A 20157-nucleotide genomic window follows, 5' to 3' on the forward strand; every position below is an offset into this window, starting at 1 on the left:
GGGAGGGGCCTATCCCCAGGTGCATGTCTTTGGAAGTGGGAGGAAGCCGGAGTACCCGGAGGGAACCCACGCAGTCACGGGGAGAACATGCAAACTCCACACAGAAAGATCCCGAGCCTGGGTCCCATATCAAACTTAAGAAGGTCAGTGACTTCACTATAAAAGTGGGTGACATTGTTATCACCAGGAAGGATGAGATCACCTACCTAGGTTCCATTCTAGAGGCTAATCTTTCCTGTGATAAAATGGCAACCAAGGTGATCAAAAAGGTCAACCAAAGAACGAGATTCCTCTACAGAATCTCCTCTCTGGTCAACAAAAGCACCTTGAGGATTTTAGCGGGAACTCTCATTCAACCCTTCTTCGATTACGCTTGCACCTCCTGGTACCCCAGCACCTCCAAAACCCTCAAATCTAGACTCCAAACATCCCAGAATAAGCTAATCCGGTTACTTTTAGACCTCCACCCCGGATCACACCTCAATCCAACCCACTTCTCCAAAGTGGGCTGGCTCAGGGTGGAGGACAGAGTCAAACAACTTGCACTGAGCCTGGTCTATAAAATCCGCTACACCTCCTTAATACCGAAGTACATGTCAAACTACTTCCTTAACATAAATGACCGCCATAACCACAACACCAGGGGGAGCTCCACAAACCACGTTAAACCCAGATTCCGATCTAACAAAGGTCTTAACTCATTCTCTTTCTATGCCACATCAATGTGGAATGCACTCCCAACAGGTATAAAAGTAAGTGCATCTCTATATTCCTTCAAAAGCGCTCTAAAACAACACCTCCAGGCAACTTCAACACTTTACTAATACCCTCCTCCATTCACATCCCACCCCCCGGATTGTAAATAATGTAAATAATTCAATGTACATACTATGATGATTAACTTGTGTGATGACTGTATTATGTTGATAGTATATATTTGTACCATGAATTGATTAACGTGGACCCCGACTTAAACATGTTGAAAAACTTATTGGGGTGTTACCATTTAGTGGTCAGTTGTACGGAATATGTACTGTACTGTGCAATCTACTAATAAAAGTATCAATCAATCAAAAAAATCAAAAGGATTTGAACCCAGGACTGCAGGACCTTCGTATTGTGAGGCAGACGCACTAACCCCTCTGCCACCGTTTAGCCCCGGTGCTAAACAAATCGCTACAAAATTTGGCACACGTCTTTAGGAGACTGACAAGCACGTGTGTGTAGAATTTGAGCAAGTTTTAAAGACATGACCGCCATTTGGTAAAATATTGTTGAAGCACAAGTCATTGATCATTTGTGTAATGATTATAAAACTTGAAGGATGTTACTAAGGATGACCAAATGCGACAAAATATAATACCGTATTTTTCGGATTATAAATCGCAGTTTTTTTTTCATAGTTTGGTCAGGGGTTCGACATATACCGGAGCGATTTATGTGTGAAATTATTAACACATTACCGTAAAATATTAAATAATATTATTTATCTAAATCGCGGAAGAGACGAAGAAAATGTCAGCAATCGTCACACACACGTCAACCAATAAGAATTCGGCGGGGGAGGGTCATGGCAGAAGTGCATTGTGGGTCATGGGATGCTAAATGCTATATGCTACTGATGTAGCTATTAAAATGGATCATTTCAACGTTGGCGGTAACTTATAAAAACTGAGAAGGGCTGAACAAAAATGGCACGGAAAAGGAAATCATGTCCTGCAGATTACAAGATGGACGTAGTGAAATATGCAGAAGAAAAGGACAAGATTAAGCGGCGCAGAATTGTTTAGAAGCGACATCGAGGAAGAAGATTTCATGGGATTTATGGATTAGGAGTGAGAGATAGTTTGGTAAAGGTATAGCATGTTCTATTTGTTATAGTTATTTGAATGACTCTTACCATAATATGTTAGGTTAACATAGCAGTTGCTTATTTATGCCTCATATAACCTACACTTATTGTTGTTCACTATTCTTTATTTATTTTAAATTGCCTTTCAAATGTCTATTCTTGGCGTTGGATTTTATCAAGTAAATTTCCCCCAAAAATGCGACTTATACTCCAGTGCGACGTATATGTTTTTTCCCTTCTTTATTATGCATTTTCATCCGGTGCGATTTATACTCCGGAGCGATTTATAATCCCAAAAATATGGTACATCTTTAATTACCCACGTTTTATTACTTATTAAATTGGAATTAAATACATAGATGTGTACTTATATTGTCATTAATGTATTCTATTTTAAATTAGATGTAATTAGCCTTGCGATGAGGTGGCGACTTGTCCAGGGTGTACCCTGCCTTCCGCCCGATTGTAGCTGAGATAGGCGCCAGCGCCCCCCGCGACCCCGAAAGGGAATAAGCGGTAGAAAATGGATGGATGGATATTTAGTTAGTTTTGATTTATTTCATGATTTAAATATTTTTTTTCACAATTGGTTTAATTATTTTGAGATTTAGTTAATTATTTCAAAGTTTAATTGATTTATTTCAGGATTCATTTATTTTACAATTTAATTATTATTTTATTTTTCAATCAATTAAGGACACATCTAGATAAGTATTAAGAAGATTTATTTATTGATTTATTTAATTTTGTCCCATTTGGCCCTTGTCAGCACGTCATGAATTTATTGAAGTGAAGTGAATTATATTTATATAGCGCTTTTTCTCAAGTGACTCAAAGCGCTTTTACATAGTGAAACCCAATATCTAAGTTACATTTAAACCAGTGTGGGTGGCACTGGGAGCAGGTGGGTAAAGTGTCTTGCCCAAGGACACAACGGCAGTGACTAGGTTGGCAGAAGCGGGAATCGAACCTGCAACCCTCAAGTTGCTGGCACGGCCACTCTACCAACCGAGCTAAACCAAAGTCAGTGGGCGGGCCCAACTTGGCACTTTTACTTGCAATGATTGGACTAGATTCATGTGAGTCACCCCCTCCCCCACTGACTTTGACTAAATAATGAAAATAATGATTAATTAAATGGTGGAATAATGAAATTATTAAATAATATAATCAATGAATTAGTTAATTATATAACCCTTTTGTGGGTTCTTCCGAGGATGTTGTAGTCGTAATGATTTGTGCAGTCCTTTGAGACATTTGTGATTGGGGGCTATATAAATAAACATTGATTGATTGATTAAATTATTACACTTAATTTCAATCAATCAACGTTCACTTATATAGCCCTCAATCACAAATGTCTCAAAGGACTGCACAAATTAAATTATTACACTTAATTTCAATCAATCAACGTTTACTTATATAGCCCTCAATCACAAATGTCTCAAAGGACTGCACAAATTCAATTATTACACTTAATTTCAATCAATCAACGTTTACTTATATAGCCCTCAATCACAAATGTCTCAAAGGACTGCACAAATTAAATTATTACACTTAATTTCAATCAATCAACGTTTACTTATATAGCCCTCAATCACAAATGTCTCAAAGACATTTGTGATTTGGGGCTATATAAATAAACATTGATTGATTGATTAAATTATTACACTTAATTTCAATCAATCAAAGTTTACTTATATAGCCCTCAATCACAAATGTCTCAAAGGGCCGCACAAGCCACAACGACATCCTCGGCTCAGATCCCACATTTAACTTTAAATAAACTAATGAAATGTCTTTAACTCCAATTATGATTAATGACACATTTAGGTAATTATTTAAAGATTTATTGAATTTTGGCTAATTTTTCCTCCAATATTGCATGTATGCTATCACAGTGGTTCTCAAATGGGGGTACGTGTACCCCTGGGGGTACTTGAAGGTATGCCAAGGGGTACGTGAGATTTTAACAAAATATTCTAAAAATAGCAACAATTCCAAAATCCTTTATAAATATATTTATTGAATAATACTTCAACAAAATATGAATGTAAGTTCATAAAGTGTGAAAAGAAATGCAACAATGCAATATTCAGTGTTGACAGCTAGATTTTTTGTGGACATGTTCCATAAATATTGATGTTAAAGATTTCTTTTTTTGTGAAGAAATGTTTAGAATGAAGTTCATGAATCCAGATGGATCTCTATTACAATCCCCAACTTTAAGTTGATTACTTCTATGTGTACAAATCTTTATTTATAATTGAATCACTTGTTTATTTTTCAACAAGTTTTTAGTTATTTTTATACTTTTTTTCCAAATAGTTCAAGAAAGACCACTACAAATGAGCAATATTTTGCACCGTTATACAATTTAATAAATCAGAAACTGATGACATAGTGCTGTATTTTACTTCTTTATCTCTTTTTTTTCAACCAAAAATGCTTTGCTCTGATTAGGGGGTACTTAAATAAATAAATAAATGATAAATGGGTTGTACTTGTACAGCGCTTTTCTACCTTCAAGGTACTCAAAGCGCTTTGACACTACTTCCACATTCACACACACATTCACACACTGATGGAGGGAGCTGCCATGCAAGGCCCTAACCAACACCCATCAGGAGCAAGGGTGAAGTGTCTTGCTCAGGACAAAACGGACGTGACGAGGTTGGTACTAGGTGGGAATTGAACCAGGGACCCTCGGGTTGCGCACGTCCACTCTTCCACTGCGCTACGCCTATCCCATTATTTTATTTTCGATGCGCACCCTGAACTCCATTGTAAAAATGTGGGTTTTTTTTACATTTATAAATAAATGATAACTGGGTTGTACTTGTATAGCGCTTTTCTACCTTCAAGGTACTCAAAGCGCTTTGACACTACTTCCACATTTACCCATTCACACACACATTCACACACTGATGGAGGGAGCTGCCATGCAAGGCGCCAACCAGCACCCATCAGGAGCAAGGGTGAAGTGTCTTGCTCAAGGACACAACGGACGTGACGAGGTTGGTACTAGGTGGGATTTGAACCAGGGACCCTCGGGTTGCGCACGTCCACTCTTCCACTGCACTACGCCTATCCCATTATTTTATTTTCGATGCGCACCCTGAACTCCATTGTAAAAATGTGGGTTTTTTTTACATTTATAAATAAATGATAACTGGGTTGTACTTGTATAGCACTTTTCTACCTTCAAGGTACTCAAAGCGCTTTGACACTACTTCCACATTTACCCATTCACACACACATTCACACACTGATGGAGGGAGCTGCCATGCAAGGCGCCAACCAGCAGCCATCAGGAGCAAGGGTGAAGTGTCTTGCTCAAGGACACAACGGACGTGACGAGGTTGGTACTAGGTGGGGATTGAACCAGGGACCCTCGGGTTGCGCACGTCCACTCTCCCACTGCGCCACGCCGTCCCAAATTGAATTACTTGAATTTAAAAAAAATTACTTGAATTAAAAAAAAATGTTCACAGGGGGTACATCACTGAAAAAAGGTTTGAGAACTACTGTGTTATCATGTCGTCCAAAGCATTTTGACCACAACCCATAGGGGGCGCCATAAGTGTGATTTACAGTCCTGTTGGACTTTGTCCTTTTATTCCAGATGTCGTCATGCGCAGTCGGTTCGTGCGAGTCGGCGACGACGTGCTGCTGCAGTGCGAGCTCAGCTCCAACCTGGCCGCGCCCTTTTGGACCCTGGACGCCTACGAGCTGCGCGGCTACGGCCTCAACTCCGGGTTCAGGACCGGCACGGACGGCCTGCTCCTCATCGAGGCCCGGCAGGACCAGAGCGGCCTGTACGCCTGCTACTCTGTGGAGAATGAAGTCAAGGTCGCCGTGGTTACCTACAACGTCACCATTGGTCCGGACTCGCCGCCGCCGCCGCCCTCTCCGGCTGAGCCAAATGACGGCCGGCGCCGCCGACCTATCAGCGCACATTTTCCCACGGCGCCGCCTTCATCCAGGGGGCCTTTAGATGGGCCCTCGGTCCCCCTTCTCCCCCACTCCAAGCTGATCTCCTCCAAGAGCATGGAGGTCTTGTACTTGTCCCTCATCACCATCCTGGGCAGCCTGTGCGTGGTTCTGGCCGTGGTGCTGGTCTACATGGGCTACTGCCTGCGAGTGGGCCAACGAGGGAAGTACTCGCTACGGGCCGCTGCCGCGACCTACCCGTGCAGCAAGAGAAGCAGCAGGAGCAAGAAGCAGCAGCGAAACTCCGCCTTCATGGAGCTGAAGACCATTTCCAGCCACTGGAACGGACACGGCGGCCATAACGGCGTTTCCAGACGTCCTAACGGCGACGTCTACGACGGCGGCTCCCTCCAAATCGTCCCCGGTGAAGCTTACACCTCCCCCCTCCCCCCGGCCCCTCCCCTGCCACCCACCCCGCCGCTCCCCTCCCCCGAGTGCAGCTTCCCCAACGGGCTGTCGGCCACGCTGCCCAGCGTCCTGCGCAGGATGAACGGCAACAGCTACGTGCTGCTCAGGCAAAACGACTCGGAGAGCAAATTTGCCGACGAGCTCAACAGGATCTTGGAGCGGCGCAAACAACTGGAGCCCCGGCCGGACGAGAGCTCCGTGTAGAGCTCCCCCTGGTGGTGGGAGGACTGTGGCGTCGCAACATAACCTTGGAGGGGAGAGAGCTTCTTTGCACTCAAACGTCCAAAAACATGTGAAAATAAGAAATGGCCGTGAAAAGCTTTTCTACCTCACCTCATTTGTACCCCGACCGTCACGTGCGGCCTTGAGCGAGGAGAAAACAGAAATACACGTGAAGACTTCCATATTTGGCTCGGCTCACTGTGGAGAGCAGCTAGCCAAAGTGCAAAGATGGTCTATGCATTTTTAAACCTGTCATTCACACTTTTCCTTACTTTTTCCAAGCATTGTTTTCACTAACTTAACACTCAGTCCCTCTCTAAGATTTTTAATATTAACTCGCAGAAAAACACCTTGTTTCTTTACAACTCATTCATCCAGAATATGAAGTAATACAGTGTGCCATCACAATAAGAAAGCCTTAATTAACAAATTAAAGGGAACTTTTTAAATAAAGATACAGTTAGATCAGGGGTGTCAAACGTACCGCCCGGTTTTATCGGCCCGCGGGATAAGATCGCTAAGTACAAAAATGAAAGAAACTGCTGTTCTAAATTTGTCCACTAGATGTCGCAATAGTAATGCGGACGTTGTACCGATCCGTTGTGGTGAAGAAGGAGCTGAGCCGGAAGGCAAAGCTCTCAATTTGGGTCATGACCGAAAGGATAAGATCACGGGCACAAGCGGCCCAAATGAGTTTCCAGGTCTCTTCCTTAGAGATAGGGTGAGAAGCTCTGCCATCCGGGAGGAACTCAAAGTAAAGCCGCTGCTCCTCCACATGGAGAGGAGCCAGATGAGGTGGTTCGGGCATCTGGTCAGGATGCCACCCGAACGCCTCCCTAGGGAGGTGTTTAGGGCACGTCCAACCGGTAGGAGGCCACGGGGAAGACCCAGGACACGTTGGGAAGACTATGTCTCCCGGCTGGCCTGGGAACGCCTCGGGATCCCCCGGGAAGAGCTGGACGAAGTGGCTGGGGAGAGGGAAGTCAAAAAAAACCCAAAAAACACAAGTTAGTGCACAGGTCGAGTAAAATGAGGAAACTACATAAATAAGTAAAAAAAAAAAAAAAAAAAAAAAACACAAGTTAGTGCACAGGTCGAGTAAAATGAGCAAACTACATAAATAAGTAAAAAAAAAAATAAACAAGTTAGTGCACGGGTCGATTAAAATGAGCAAACTACATAAGTAAAAAAAAAAAAAAAAACACAAGTTAGTGCACAGGTCGAGTAAAATGAGCAAACTACATAAATAAGTAAAAAAAAAAACAATAAACACAAGTTAGTGCACAGGTCGAGTAAAATGAGCAAACTACATAAATAAGTAAAAAAAAAACCCAAAAAACACAAGTTAGTGCACAGGTCGAGTAAAATGAGGAAACTACATAAATAAGTAAAAAAAAAAAAAAAAAACACAAGTTAGTGCACAGGTCGAGTAAAATGAGCAAACTACATAAATAAGTAAAAAAAACACAAGTTAGTGCACAGGTCGAGTAAAATGAGCAAACTACATAAGTCAAAATAAAAAAACACAAGTTAGTGCACAGGTCGAGTAAAATGAGCAAACTACATAAATAAGTCAAAAAAAAAACCCAAAAACACAAGTTAGTGCACAGGTCGAGTAAAATGAGGAAACTACATAAATAAGTAAAAAAAAAAAAAAACACAAGTTAGTGCAAAGGTCGAGTAAAATGAGCAAACTACATAAATAAGTCAAAATAAAAAAACACAAGTTAGTGCACAGGTCGAGTAAAATGAGCAAACTACATAAATAAGTCAAAAAACACAAGTTAGTGCAAAGGTCGTGTAAAATGAGCAAACTACATAAATAAGTCAAAAAAAAAAAAAAAAACACAAGTTAGTGCACAGGTCGAGTAAAATGAGGAAACTACATAAATAAGTAAAAAAAAAACAAAAAAAAAAACAAGTTAGTGCACAGGTCGAGTAAAATGAGGAAACTACATAAATAAGTAAAAAAAAAAAAAAAAACACAAGTTAGTGCACAGGTCGGGTAAAATGAGCAAACTACATAAATAAGTCAAAGAAAACCCAAAAAACACAAGTTAGTGCACAGGTCGAGTAAAATGAGGAAACAACATAAATAAGTAAAAAAAAAAAAAAAAAAAAACACAAGTTAGTGCACAGGTCGAGTAAAATGAGCAAACTACATAAATAAGTAAAAAAAACACAAGTTAGTGCACAGGTCGAGTAAAATGAGCAAACTACATAAATAAGTAAAAAAAAAAAAAAAAACACAAGTTAGTGCACAGGTCGAGTAAAATGAGCAAACTACATAAATAAGTAAAAAAAAAAAAAAAACACAAGTTAGTGCACAGGTCGAGTAAAATGAGCAAACTACATAAATAAGTAAAAAAAAAAAAAAAAAACACAAGTTAGTGCACAGGTCGAGTAAAATGAGGAAACTACATAAATAAGTAAAAAAAAAAAAAAAAAACACAAGTTAGTGCACAGGTCGAGTAAAATGAGGAAACTACATAAATAAGTAAAAAAAAAAACAAAAACACAAGTTAGTGCACAGGTCGAGTAAAATGAGGAAACTACATAAATAAGTAAAAAAACAACAAAAAACACAAGTTAGTGCACAGGTTGAGTAAAATGAGCAAACTACATAAATAAGTAAAAAAAAAAATAATAATAAAAAACAAGTTAGTGCACAGGTCGAGTAAAATGAGCAAACTACATAAATAAGTAAAAAAAAAACCAAAAAACACAAGTTAGTGCACAGGTCGAGTAAAATGAGCAAACTACATAAATAAGTCAAAAAACACAAGTTAGTGCAAAGGTCGAGTAAAATGAGCAAACTACATAAATAAGTAAAAAAAAAAAAAAAAAACACAAGTTAGTGCACAGGTCGAGTAAAATGAGCAAACTACATAAGTCAAAAAAACACAAGTTAGTGCAAAGGTCGAGTAAAATGAGCAAACTACATAAGTAAAAAAAAAACCAAAAAACACAAGTTAGTGCACAGGTCGAGTAAAATGAGCAAACTACATAAATAAGTCAAAAAACCCCAAAAAACACAAGTTAGTGCACAGGTCGAGTAAAATGAGGAAACTACATAAATAAGTAAAAAAAAAAAAAAAAAACACAAGTTAGTGCACAGGTCGAGTAAAATGAGCAAACTACATAAATAAGTAAAAAAAAACACAAGTTAGTGCACAGGTCGAGTAAAATGAGCAAACTACATAAATAACATCCTGTAATTTGATTTTAATATTTTTTTTATCTTGATGGACTGAAAATTGATGAACATGATCAGATAATTTATTCAGAAAGTATAAATAACGACAAATAAAAATAAAATACTATTAACCGCAACGTGTAAGTGTAACCTACTCAGTGGCCTAGTGGTTAAAGTGTCCGTCCTGAAATCGGTAGGTTGTGAGTTCAAACCTCGGCCGAGTCATACCAAAGACTATAAAAATGGGAGCCATCACCTCCCTGCTTGGCATTAAGGATTGGAATTGGGGGTTAAATCACCGCTGCTGCTCACTGCTCCCCTCACCTCCCAGGGGGTGAACAAGGGTGATGGGTCAAATGCAGAGAATAATTTTGCCACATCTAGTATGTTTGTGACAATTATTACTACTTTAACTTTAAATTTAAAAAAAAACACAACAACATTATGATTTGTGCATTTTCACATTTCAGAATGTACTTGTTCCATTTTTAAACAAAAGAAAACATTATGAAGTTGTCTTTATTTTTAAGTTATCGTGCTGTGATTTTACCAGTCCGGCCCATGTGGGAGTAGATTATTCACCCTGTGGCCCCCCATCTAAAATGCGTTTGACACCCCTTAGTTAGATACTAATATTTTTACACTATCTGTAGAAAAAAAAAAATATCTGAGGACTGAAGTCTCTAATAACTGAAATGCCAAAATGCATTTGGTGTGTTGATTGTTTTTTTATTAACAAGCGAAACAAAGACAAAAACAATTATTTCATAATTATAGTGTTACCCTGTTTGAAACATGTCAGTGTTATAATGGTTGCTAAATTAACAACCCCGGTTTGAAAGTCAGTGGATCCCACAAAGGACTTGGACACTGGATTATAAAATGGACTTTTGGAACCAGAAGGACAACACGGACCTCCGCCCCCCCTGTCAGGATCACATATATTGATCAGGGATGGCTACTAAACTCTGTACTTTTATGGAGAATAACCACGTCTACTGAGTGCAGGTTCATGCCAATTTAAGGTACCGAATTTTAAAACCGGGTTGGGTGTGACGTCACGCCCGGTTACAGGCAGCAAGACATCAGGCACTCCTTCGAGTCAATCTTACTATTCTCCCTTCCAACAAAGCAAGTATACCTGATAGAAAGTACTCCAAAGTATGGCTGCCAGAAAACACTGAAACATACAGCAAGGTTCCACTTTTCAAGCTTGCTCGATGCTAATTTACATTGTGTGGAAGTCGCTTCCTATCAGTTCCACACAGCAGTTCTAACATAGTTTTAATGTGGATGTATTTTTGTCCAAGTCTTTCTCCAGTAGAACGTGACTTTTCAGTCACGTCCGTATCCTCTCTCCCCTCCTGTTCCCGGCCGTTTACTGTTAAAGACAACCGAGGATTAGATTAACAAGTACCACCTGTGAAATCTAATCACCTGCCAGCTGTGTCTCGCCGTCAGCCCAAGCCCCGCCCACCTAGCCGATGATGCTCGTCCTCAGGACCACAGACCAGGGAACCTGTGGCTCTTTTTGATGACTGCATCTTGCTCTCGGATAAATCTTAGCTGACATTGCTTAACATGACAACTAATGAATCATTCCGCTGGTAATCACGTTCAAAATATAAAACATTCTCATGCATTTTAATCCATCCATCCGTTTTTCTACCGCACCTGTTCAAGAAATAATGTTATTAAAAAGAACTAGACTTATTATACTATTAAAAATGTTGATTTTACTTAAAAAATGCATGCATTTAGTTGTATTCAGTGTTAAAAAAATGTATGGCTCTCAAAGAAATATATTTTAAAATATTTGGCTTTCATGGCTTTCTCAGACAAAAAAGGTTCCCGACCCCTGCCATAGACAGAGGCGGTGACCTTTGCTCCTGCAGGCGCGCTGGCCACACCTCCCTACACAACATGCTACTGGTTAGCATTAGCAATGTTTAAATGTTCAAATGCCTCCAAATTTGGTAACTTAAAACTATAACTAAGATGCCCGTTAAGTACGATACTTAACGTGTAAACATTTTGTAGGGTTTAACTTAAGGCTAGCTCATTCAACTTAATGCTAATGAACCAATGCTACTGGATAGCACAATGTTAAATAGTAAAACATGCAGTTTATTATTTAGCAAATGTAAAATATTCCACCACACAAACAGTAGGGACGAATTTAGGATTGAATAAGATCTAGCTAGGGCTAAGCCATCCATCCATCCATCCATCCATCATCTTCCACTTATCCGAGGTCGGGTCGCGGGGGCAGCAGCCTAAGCAGGGAAACCCAGACTTCCCTCTCCCCAGCCACTTCGTCTAGCTCTTCCCGGGGGATCCCGAGGCGTTCCCAGGCCAGCCGGGAGACATAGTCTTCCCAACGTGTCCTGGGTCTTCCCCCGTGGCCTCCTACCGGTTGGACGTGCCCTAAACACCTCCCTAGGGAGGCGTTCGGGTGGCATCCTGACCAGATGCCCGAACCACCTCATCTGGCTCCTCTCGATGTGGAGCAGCGGCTTTACTTTGAGTTCCTCCCGGATGGCAGAGCTTCTCACCCTATCTCTAAGGGAGAGACCCAAACTCATTTGGGCCGCTTGTACCCGTGATCTTATCCTTTCTGTCATGACCCAAAGCTCATGACCATAGGTGAGGATGGGAACGTAGATCGACCGGTAAATTGAGAGCTTTGCCTTCCGGCTCAGCTCCTTCTTCACCACAACGGATCGATACAACGTCCGCATTACTGAAGACGCCGCACCGATCCGCCTGTCGATCTCACGATCCACTCTTCCCTCACTCGTGAACAAGACTCCTAGGTACTTGAACTCCTCCACTTGGGGCAGGGTCTCCTCCCCAACCCGGAGATGGCATTCCACCCTTTTCCGGGCGAGAACCATGGACTCGGACTTGGAGGTGCTGATTCTCATTCCGGTCGCTTGTACCCGTGATCTTATCCTTTCGGTCATGACCCAAAGCTCATGACCATAGGTGAGGATGGGAACGTAGATCGACCGGTAAATTGAGAGCTTTGCCTTCCGGCTCAGCTCCTTCTTCACCACAACGGATCGGTACAACATCCGCATTACTGAAGACGCCGCACCGATCCGCCTGTCGATCTCACGATCCACTCTTCCCTAACTCGTGAACAAGACTTTTATGTAGTTGAACTCCTCCACTTGGGGCAGGGTCTCCTCCCCAACCCGGAGATGGCATTCCACCCTTTTCCGGGCGAGAACCATGGACTCGGACTTGGAGGTGCTGATTCTCATTCCGGTCGCTTGTACCCGTGATCTTATCCTTTCGGTCATGACCCAAAGCTCATGACCATAGGTGAGGATGGGAACGTAGATCGACCGGTAAATTGAGAGCTTTGCCTTCCGGCTCAGCTCCTTCTTCACCACAACGGATCGGTACAACGTCCGCATTACTGAAGACGCCGCACCGATCCGCCTGTCGATCTCACGATCCACTCTTCCCTAACTCGTGAACAAGACTCCTAGGTACTTGAACTCCTCCACTTGGGGCAGGGCTAAGCCAAGATGTTTTTTTGTCAAATTTTAAAATAACTTACAAATTTTTAGGCTATGTTTTAATCAGGCACTACTATTATTATCCTGGCTTGTTTGTAACATCTTTACATTACGAACAGAAGTTAATATTCGGCAAAGCAGCAGAGTAACATCCAACACCCGTTTACTCGTAATACTTTTTTGTTTTATAAACAAATATTTTTTCTGAATGTTCATTTTTACAGTTTTCTCATGGCTTCTTCTTCACAGGAGGCTCAGGCAGGCTACTTTATGCAACTGCTGCCTCTCTGTTGGACTCCGGTACTGCATGAGAGACCGATTCCCAGGTACCAGGAATTGGTTCTGTATGGATTCAAAGGTGAAAGGTACTCATCCCTGACATTGACTTTCTTGTCATTGCAACTGTTTTACTCTCTTCTGACACTTTCTTCTTGGTTAATGTTTACACATTATTGCAATAACGCCTCTAAGCCCACCATTACTTCTTCGTCGACGGTATGTTTGATTCCTGTCAAAGTGAAGCCACTTTCACGAGGTGTCAGGTTTGAAAAGGTGCGCTCTCGGCGAGGCCCGACGTTTGAAGCTCAAGAGCTCTCCCGTCAGTAGTCGTGATCAAAGCGATGGAAGATGGCGGACCGAGCTGCGCTCTTCACACATTAAACGCCTTCATTAGAGCGCTTCCGCCTCATTTGGAAGGCGGCCCGACAACACCGCTGAGCTGCTTTGGAGTTGTCGGCTTTTGCTGGGAGACAGATCCAAGGTCTTTGTATTTTCTCCAATTGTCTCCCTTAATCCTCCGAATGTAATCCCCTGCAAGCGTCTGGCGGTACAAGTCACTGTCCAGACGTAGTGTGCACGCCCCTTTCACACTGCCCATAAAACCCGGCGTTTTACTGGTGTCATTTGGTCTGTATGAAAGGCACCGGCACAGAATAGTTTAGCAGGCAAAATCCATATAAAATGTTCTGCCTTTTAATGTAGTATCAGAAGCTTCTTTCTTGCTGCTCGCAGAAGCCGTCATTGGTGTTCTGTATGAACACAGAAGTTGACCCGGCAATTTTCCACCTTTGGATGTCGGTGCCTTTCTTTATCAGAGGCTAGACTTACTTGCCCTAAGCCCAATGTTGCTCCTCAACAAGTATCGTATGCGTGAGGCCAAATGTTGACATCTAACAATGTGAGATTGGTTCTGTACAAAAGGCAAAATTGAGTAAAATTATGTTTGTTGTATTGATTTTTCTTGAAAAGACAGTAAACAGATTTCGGGATGTTTTCCTGCTTTGTGACAGCATACAAAGTTGCAACTCTAACCTGTTTTTTGGTTCTTTGTGTGACGCCATATGTTGACATCTAATTATGTGATTGGTTCTGTACAACAGACACAATTGAGTAAATGGTGAAGTGAAGTGAATTATATTTATATAGCGCTTTTCTCAAGTGACTCAAAGCGCTTTACATAGTGAAACCCAATATCTAAGTTACATTCAAACCAGTGTGGGTGGCACTGGGAGCAGGTGGGTAAAGTGTCTTGCCCAAGGACACAACGGCAGTGACTAGGATGCCAGAAGCGGGGATCGAACCTGCAACCCTCAAGTTGCTGGCACGGCCACTCTACCAACCGAGCTATACCGTCCCGGATAAATGGTGTGTTTGTTGTATTGATTTTTCTAGTAAAACACGGTAAACGATCAGATTTCGGGATGTTTTCCTGCTTTGTGACAGCATACAAAGTTGCAACACTATCCTGTTTTTTGGTTCTGTGCGTGACGATAGGTTCTGTACAAAAGGCACAATTGAGTAAAATTGTGTTTGTTGTATTGATTTTTCTTGAAAAGACAGTAAACAGATTTTGGGATGTTTTCCTGCTTTGTGACAGCATACAAAGTTGCAACATTATCCTGTTTTTTGGTTCTGTGCGTGACGCCATATGTTGACATTTAATAATGTGATTGGTTCTGTACAAAAGGCAAAATTGAGTAAAATTATGTGTTTGTTGTATTGAGTTTTCTTGAAAAGACAGTAAACAATCAGATTCCGGGATGTTTTCCTGCTTTGTGACAGCATACAAAGTTGCAACACTATCCTGTTTTTTGGTTCTGTGCGTGACGCCATATGTTGACATCTAATAATGTGATTGGTTCTGTACAACAGGCACAATTGAGTAAATGGTGTGTTTGTTGTATTGATTTTTCTTGAAAGGACAGTAAACAATCAGATTTCGGGATGTTTTCCTGCTTTGTGACAGGATAGAAAGTTGCAACACTATCCTGTTTTTTGGTTCTGTGCGTGACGCCATATGTTGACATCTAATAATGTGATTGGTTCTGTACAACAGGCAAAATTGAGTAAAATTATGTTTGTTGTATTGATTTTTCTTGAAAAGACAGTAAACAGATTTTGGGATGTTTTCCTCCTTTGTGACAGCATACAAAGTTGCAACACTATCCTGTTTTTTGGTTCCGTGCGTGACGCCATATGTTGACATCTAATTGTGTGATAGGTTCTGTACAACAGGCACAATTGAGTAAATGGTGTGTTTGTTGTATTGATTTTTCTAGTAAAACACAGTAAACGACTGGATTGCGGGATTTAAGGCTGCTGTGTGACAGCTTACAAAGTTGCAACACTACCCTGATTTCTGGTTCTTTCCGTGACGTCATATGTTGACATCTATGTGATTGGTTCTGTACAACAGGCACACTTGAGTAAACGGTGTGTTTGTTGTATTGATTTTTCTTGAAAGGACAGTAAACAATCAGATTTTGGGATGTTTTCCTGCTTTGTGACAGCATAGAAAGTTGCAACACTATCCTGTTTTTAGGTTCTGTGCGTGACGCCATATGTTGACATCTAATTATGTGATGGGTTCTGTACAAAAGGCAAAATTGAGTAAAATGATGTGTTTGTTGTATTGATTTTTCTTGAAAAGACAGTAAACAGATTTTGGGATGTTTTCCTGCTTTGTGACAGCATACAAAGTTGCAACACTATCCTGTTTTTTGGTTCTGTGCGTAACGCCATATGTTGACATCTAATAATGTGATGGGTTCTGTACAACAGGCACAATTGAGTAAATGGTGTGTTTGTTGTATTGATTTTTCTGGTAAAACACAGTAAACGACTGGATTGCGGGATTTAAGGCTGCTGTGTGACAGCTTACAAAGTTGCAACACTACCCTGATTTTTGGTTCTTTCCGTGACGTCATATGTTGACATCTATGTGATTGGTTCTGTACAACAGGCACACTTGAGTAAACGGTGTGTTTGTTGTATTGATTTTTCTGGTAAAACACAGTAAACGATTAGATTGCTGGATGTAAGGCTGCTGTGTGACAGCGTACAAAGTTGCAACACTATCCTGTTTTTTGGTTCTGTGCGTGACGCCATATGTTGACATCTAATAATGTGATTGGTTCTGTACAACAGGCACAATTGAGTAAAGGGTGTGTTTGTTGTATTGATTTTTCTGGTAAAACACAGTAAACGATTGGATTGCGGGATGTTGGGCTGCTGTGTGACGGCGTACGAAAGTTGCAACACTACCCTGTTTTCTGGTTCTGTGCAAAAGGCCAAATGAATAAAGGATGGTTGTAATAGTTTAACAATTATGCCGGAATTTTTGTAGAAGCGGATTAATTATCCGTTAGCATAGATTGTGTGAAAGTGCATCAGTAGCTCATTTTGTGGGATTCTGTGTTAAACAGACGACACCTTCACCTGTGTGAAAGGTGCTAAATTATGTGATAACTGGATGCTGTTTGTTACCGCGTATAAAGTTACAACACTATCTTTTTTTTCGGTTCTGTGTAAAAGGCACAAATTAATAAATAAGAGTTCTATTGTTACTGCAATTTTGAAGCAATTCTGTAAAAGCGGTTTAATTATCTGTTTACAGGATGCTGTGTGAAAATTCAAATAGCTGCATCAGTACATCATTTTGTTCTATAAAAGGCACAAGGGAATACACATCGAATTATGGCTTTTATATGACCCTTCTGTGTGAAAGGTGCTAAATTATGTGATTACGGGAGGCTGTTTGTGACTGTCCACACAGTTGCAACACTATCTTTTTTTTCGGTTCTGTGTCAAAGGCCCAAACAAATAAATAAGAGTTGTTTTGTTACTGCAAATGTGCGGAATTTCTGTAAAAGAGGTTTGATTATCTGTTTGCAGGATGCTGTGTGAAAGTTCACGTCGCTGCATCAGTACCTCATTTTGTTGCATAAAAGGCACAGGGGGATAAACACCGAATTAGGGCTTTGATCTGACCTTTCTGTGTGAAAGGTGCTAAATTATTGGATTGCGGGATATGGTTTCGCTGTTTGAAAGTACAATCACAGTCATTATTCCATTTTGTCGGTTTCTGTGATAAAAGGCAAATCTTTTTACTATTTTGTGTCATCTCTGTGAAAGAAGCCTAATTATCCTCTTCCAGGATGCCGTGTTGCTGTGTGAAAGTTCTCTCATCTGCATCAGTAGCTCATTTGGTTGGGTTAAGTTAAAAAAAAAGCACTGGTAAACAGAAAATATTTTGAACTATGGCTTACGAGACTTCTGTATTAAGATGTTAAATTATTTAATTGTGGGATGTTTCTCTGTGTGCAAGTGCAGCTGCAGTAACACCAATACTCCATTTTGCTGGGTTCTCTGATAAAAGCTGCATTGCAGCTGTGATATGGCAAGTTTGTGTCATCTCTGCGTAAAAAGAGGCTTAATTATCCGATTGCAAGATAGCGTGTTGCTGTGTGAAAGCGCTCACAGTTGCAGCAATATCCCATTTCGCGGGTTTCTGTGTGACTGGCGCTGGCAAAAGAATGCCGGCTCTCTCAATTTAGGGGAACCTCCTTAGGAATAACGCTGGATCATCTGATTTACAAAGTGGCGCACTGCTGTGTGAAAGCTCTCATGGTAGCAGTAACATCAAGAGGTTTAAACGGAACAAATAATGAATAATCATCTCTCAAACTGTGCGTGGAATTCACGCACAAATAAATAAACCTGCGTTTTATTCCACTAAATAGCTTTTCTTTTTATAGCTCCAAGACAGTTTTCCGTCTCTGTTGTGTGCGTCCGCAAGATAAGACCTCAGCTATTCTGATACGGCTCACAGTTGCGGCAATATTTGCCATTTTTTGCTGGATATAAGTGATAAAAAGTCTTAATAGTTGTTGTAAAATGTATTTATTTAGTACTTTTTGTGAGAACAAGCGTTCACCGAGGGCTCCGAGTTGGCTTTATGTCAGTCAATGCACGAGACGTCTCCCACACACTTTTAATGTTGACAAACTACTCACGGAAAGTTGATGTTTTCTCTTGTTGTGCATGTTACACCTCGCTCACCTTTTTTCACTGCGATCGGCTTTAAATAAACTTTGTACTTCTATCTTTTTCCTCCTAATTTCTTCTTGTCAATGAATTCCCATTCTTACTGAAGCATTATTCCAAGTCTTTATTTTTTAAATACAAAACCCAAAACCGGTGAAGTTGGCACGTTGTGTAAATGGTAAATAAAAACAGAATACAAAGATTTGCAAATCTTTTTCAACCTATATTCAATTGAATAGACTGCAAAGACAAGATACTTAATGTTCGAACTGGAAAACTTAATGTCTTGCAAATATTAGCTCATTTGGAATTCGATGCCTGCAAAATATTTCAATAAAGCTGGCACAAGTGGCAAAAAAGACTGAGAAAGTTGAGGAATGCTCATCAAACACTTATTTTGAACATCCCACAAGTGAACAGGCTAATCGGGAACAGGTGGGTGCCATGATTGGGTATAAAAGCAGCTTCCATGAAATGCTTAGTCATTCACAAACAAAGACGGGGCGAGGGTCACCACTTTGTCAACCAATGTGTGAGTAAATCGTCAAACAGTTTAAGAACAATGTTTCTCAACAAGCTATTGCAAGGAATTTATAGATTTCACCGTCTATGGTCCGTAATATCATCAATGGGTTCAGAGAATCTGGAGAAATCACTGCACGTAAATAATATTACAGACCTTCGATCCCTCAGGCGCTACTGCATCAAAAAGCGACATCGGTGTGTAAAAGATATCACCACATGGGCTCAGGAACACTTTTAAAAAAACACTGTCAGTAACTACAGTTTGTTGCTACATCTGTGAGTGCAAGTTAAAACTCTACTATGCAAAACGAAAGGCATTTATCAACAACACCCAGAAGCGCCGCCGGCTTCGCTGGGCCCGAGCTCATCTAAGATGGACTGATGCAAAGTGGAAAAGTTATCTGTGGTCTGACGAGTCCACATTTTGAATTGTTTTTGGAAACTGTGGACGTGGTGTCCTCCGGAACAAAGAGGAAAAGAACCATTCAAATTGTTATAGGTTTAAAAGCCAGCATGTGTGATGGTATGGGGGTGTATTAGTGCCCAAGGCATGGGTAACTTACACATCTGTGAAGGCACCATTAATGCTGAAAGGTACATACAGGTTTTGGAGCAACATATGTTGTCATCCAAGCAACGTTATCATGGACGCCCCTGCTTATTTCAGCAAGACGATGCCAAGCCACGTATAATAGTAAATGAGTGCGGGTACTAGACTGGTCTGCCTGTACTCCAGACCTGTATCCCATTGGAAATGTGTGGTGCATTACGGAGCGTAAAATACCTCATCGGAGACCCCGAACTGTTGAAGAACTTAAGCTGTACATCAAGCAAGATTGGGAAAGAATTCCACCTGAAAAGCTTCAAAAATTGGTCCCCTTAGTTCCCAAATGTTTACTGAGTGTTGTTAAAAGGAAAGGCCATGTAACACAGTGGTAAAAATGCCCCTGTGCCAACTTATTTGCAATGTGTTGCTGCCCTTAAATTTTAAGTTCACAATTTCAAAAGGGTTAAAAACAATAAAAATCAGTTCCCAGTGGCTTGTTTTATTTTTCGAAGTTTTTTTCAAAATTTTACACCTCCCGGAATATCCCTAAAAAAAGCTT

At 40.8% G+C, this 20157-nt stretch overlaps 1 protein-coding gene across 3 annotated transcripts in view; it reads left to right on the plus strand.

The window, feature by feature from the left end:
- LOC133558917 (semaphorin-4G-like) overlaps positions 1-18584 on the plus strand; it is a 96014-nt gene extending 77430 nt beyond the window's left edge. Inside the window, exons 15-17 of one of the 3 annotated variants that reach the window (XM_061910084.1) lie at positions 5478-9394; positions 9459-9525; positions 9653-18584. In XM_061910084.1, coding sequence (XP_061766068.1) covers positions 5478-6457 — 980 coding nt within the window. In that variant the 3' untranslated portion in view covers positions 6458-9394; positions 9459-9525; positions 9653-18584. Of the gene's footprint in view, positions 1-5477; positions 9526-9652 lie in introns of all 3 variants that reach the window. The other 2 variants (XM_061910083.1, XM_061910082.1) reach the window with 2 other exon arrangements.
- Positions 18585-20157: the final 1573 nt, after the last annotated feature.

This window comes from Nerophis ophidion, linkage group LG09, assembly GCF_033978795.1.
Source record: "Nerophis ophidion isolate RoL-2023_Sa linkage group LG09, RoL_Noph_v1.0, whole genome shotgun sequence".
NCBI classification, from domain to species: domain Eukaryota; kingdom Metazoa; phylum Chordata; class Actinopteri; order Syngnathiformes; family Syngnathidae; genus Nerophis; species Nerophis ophidion.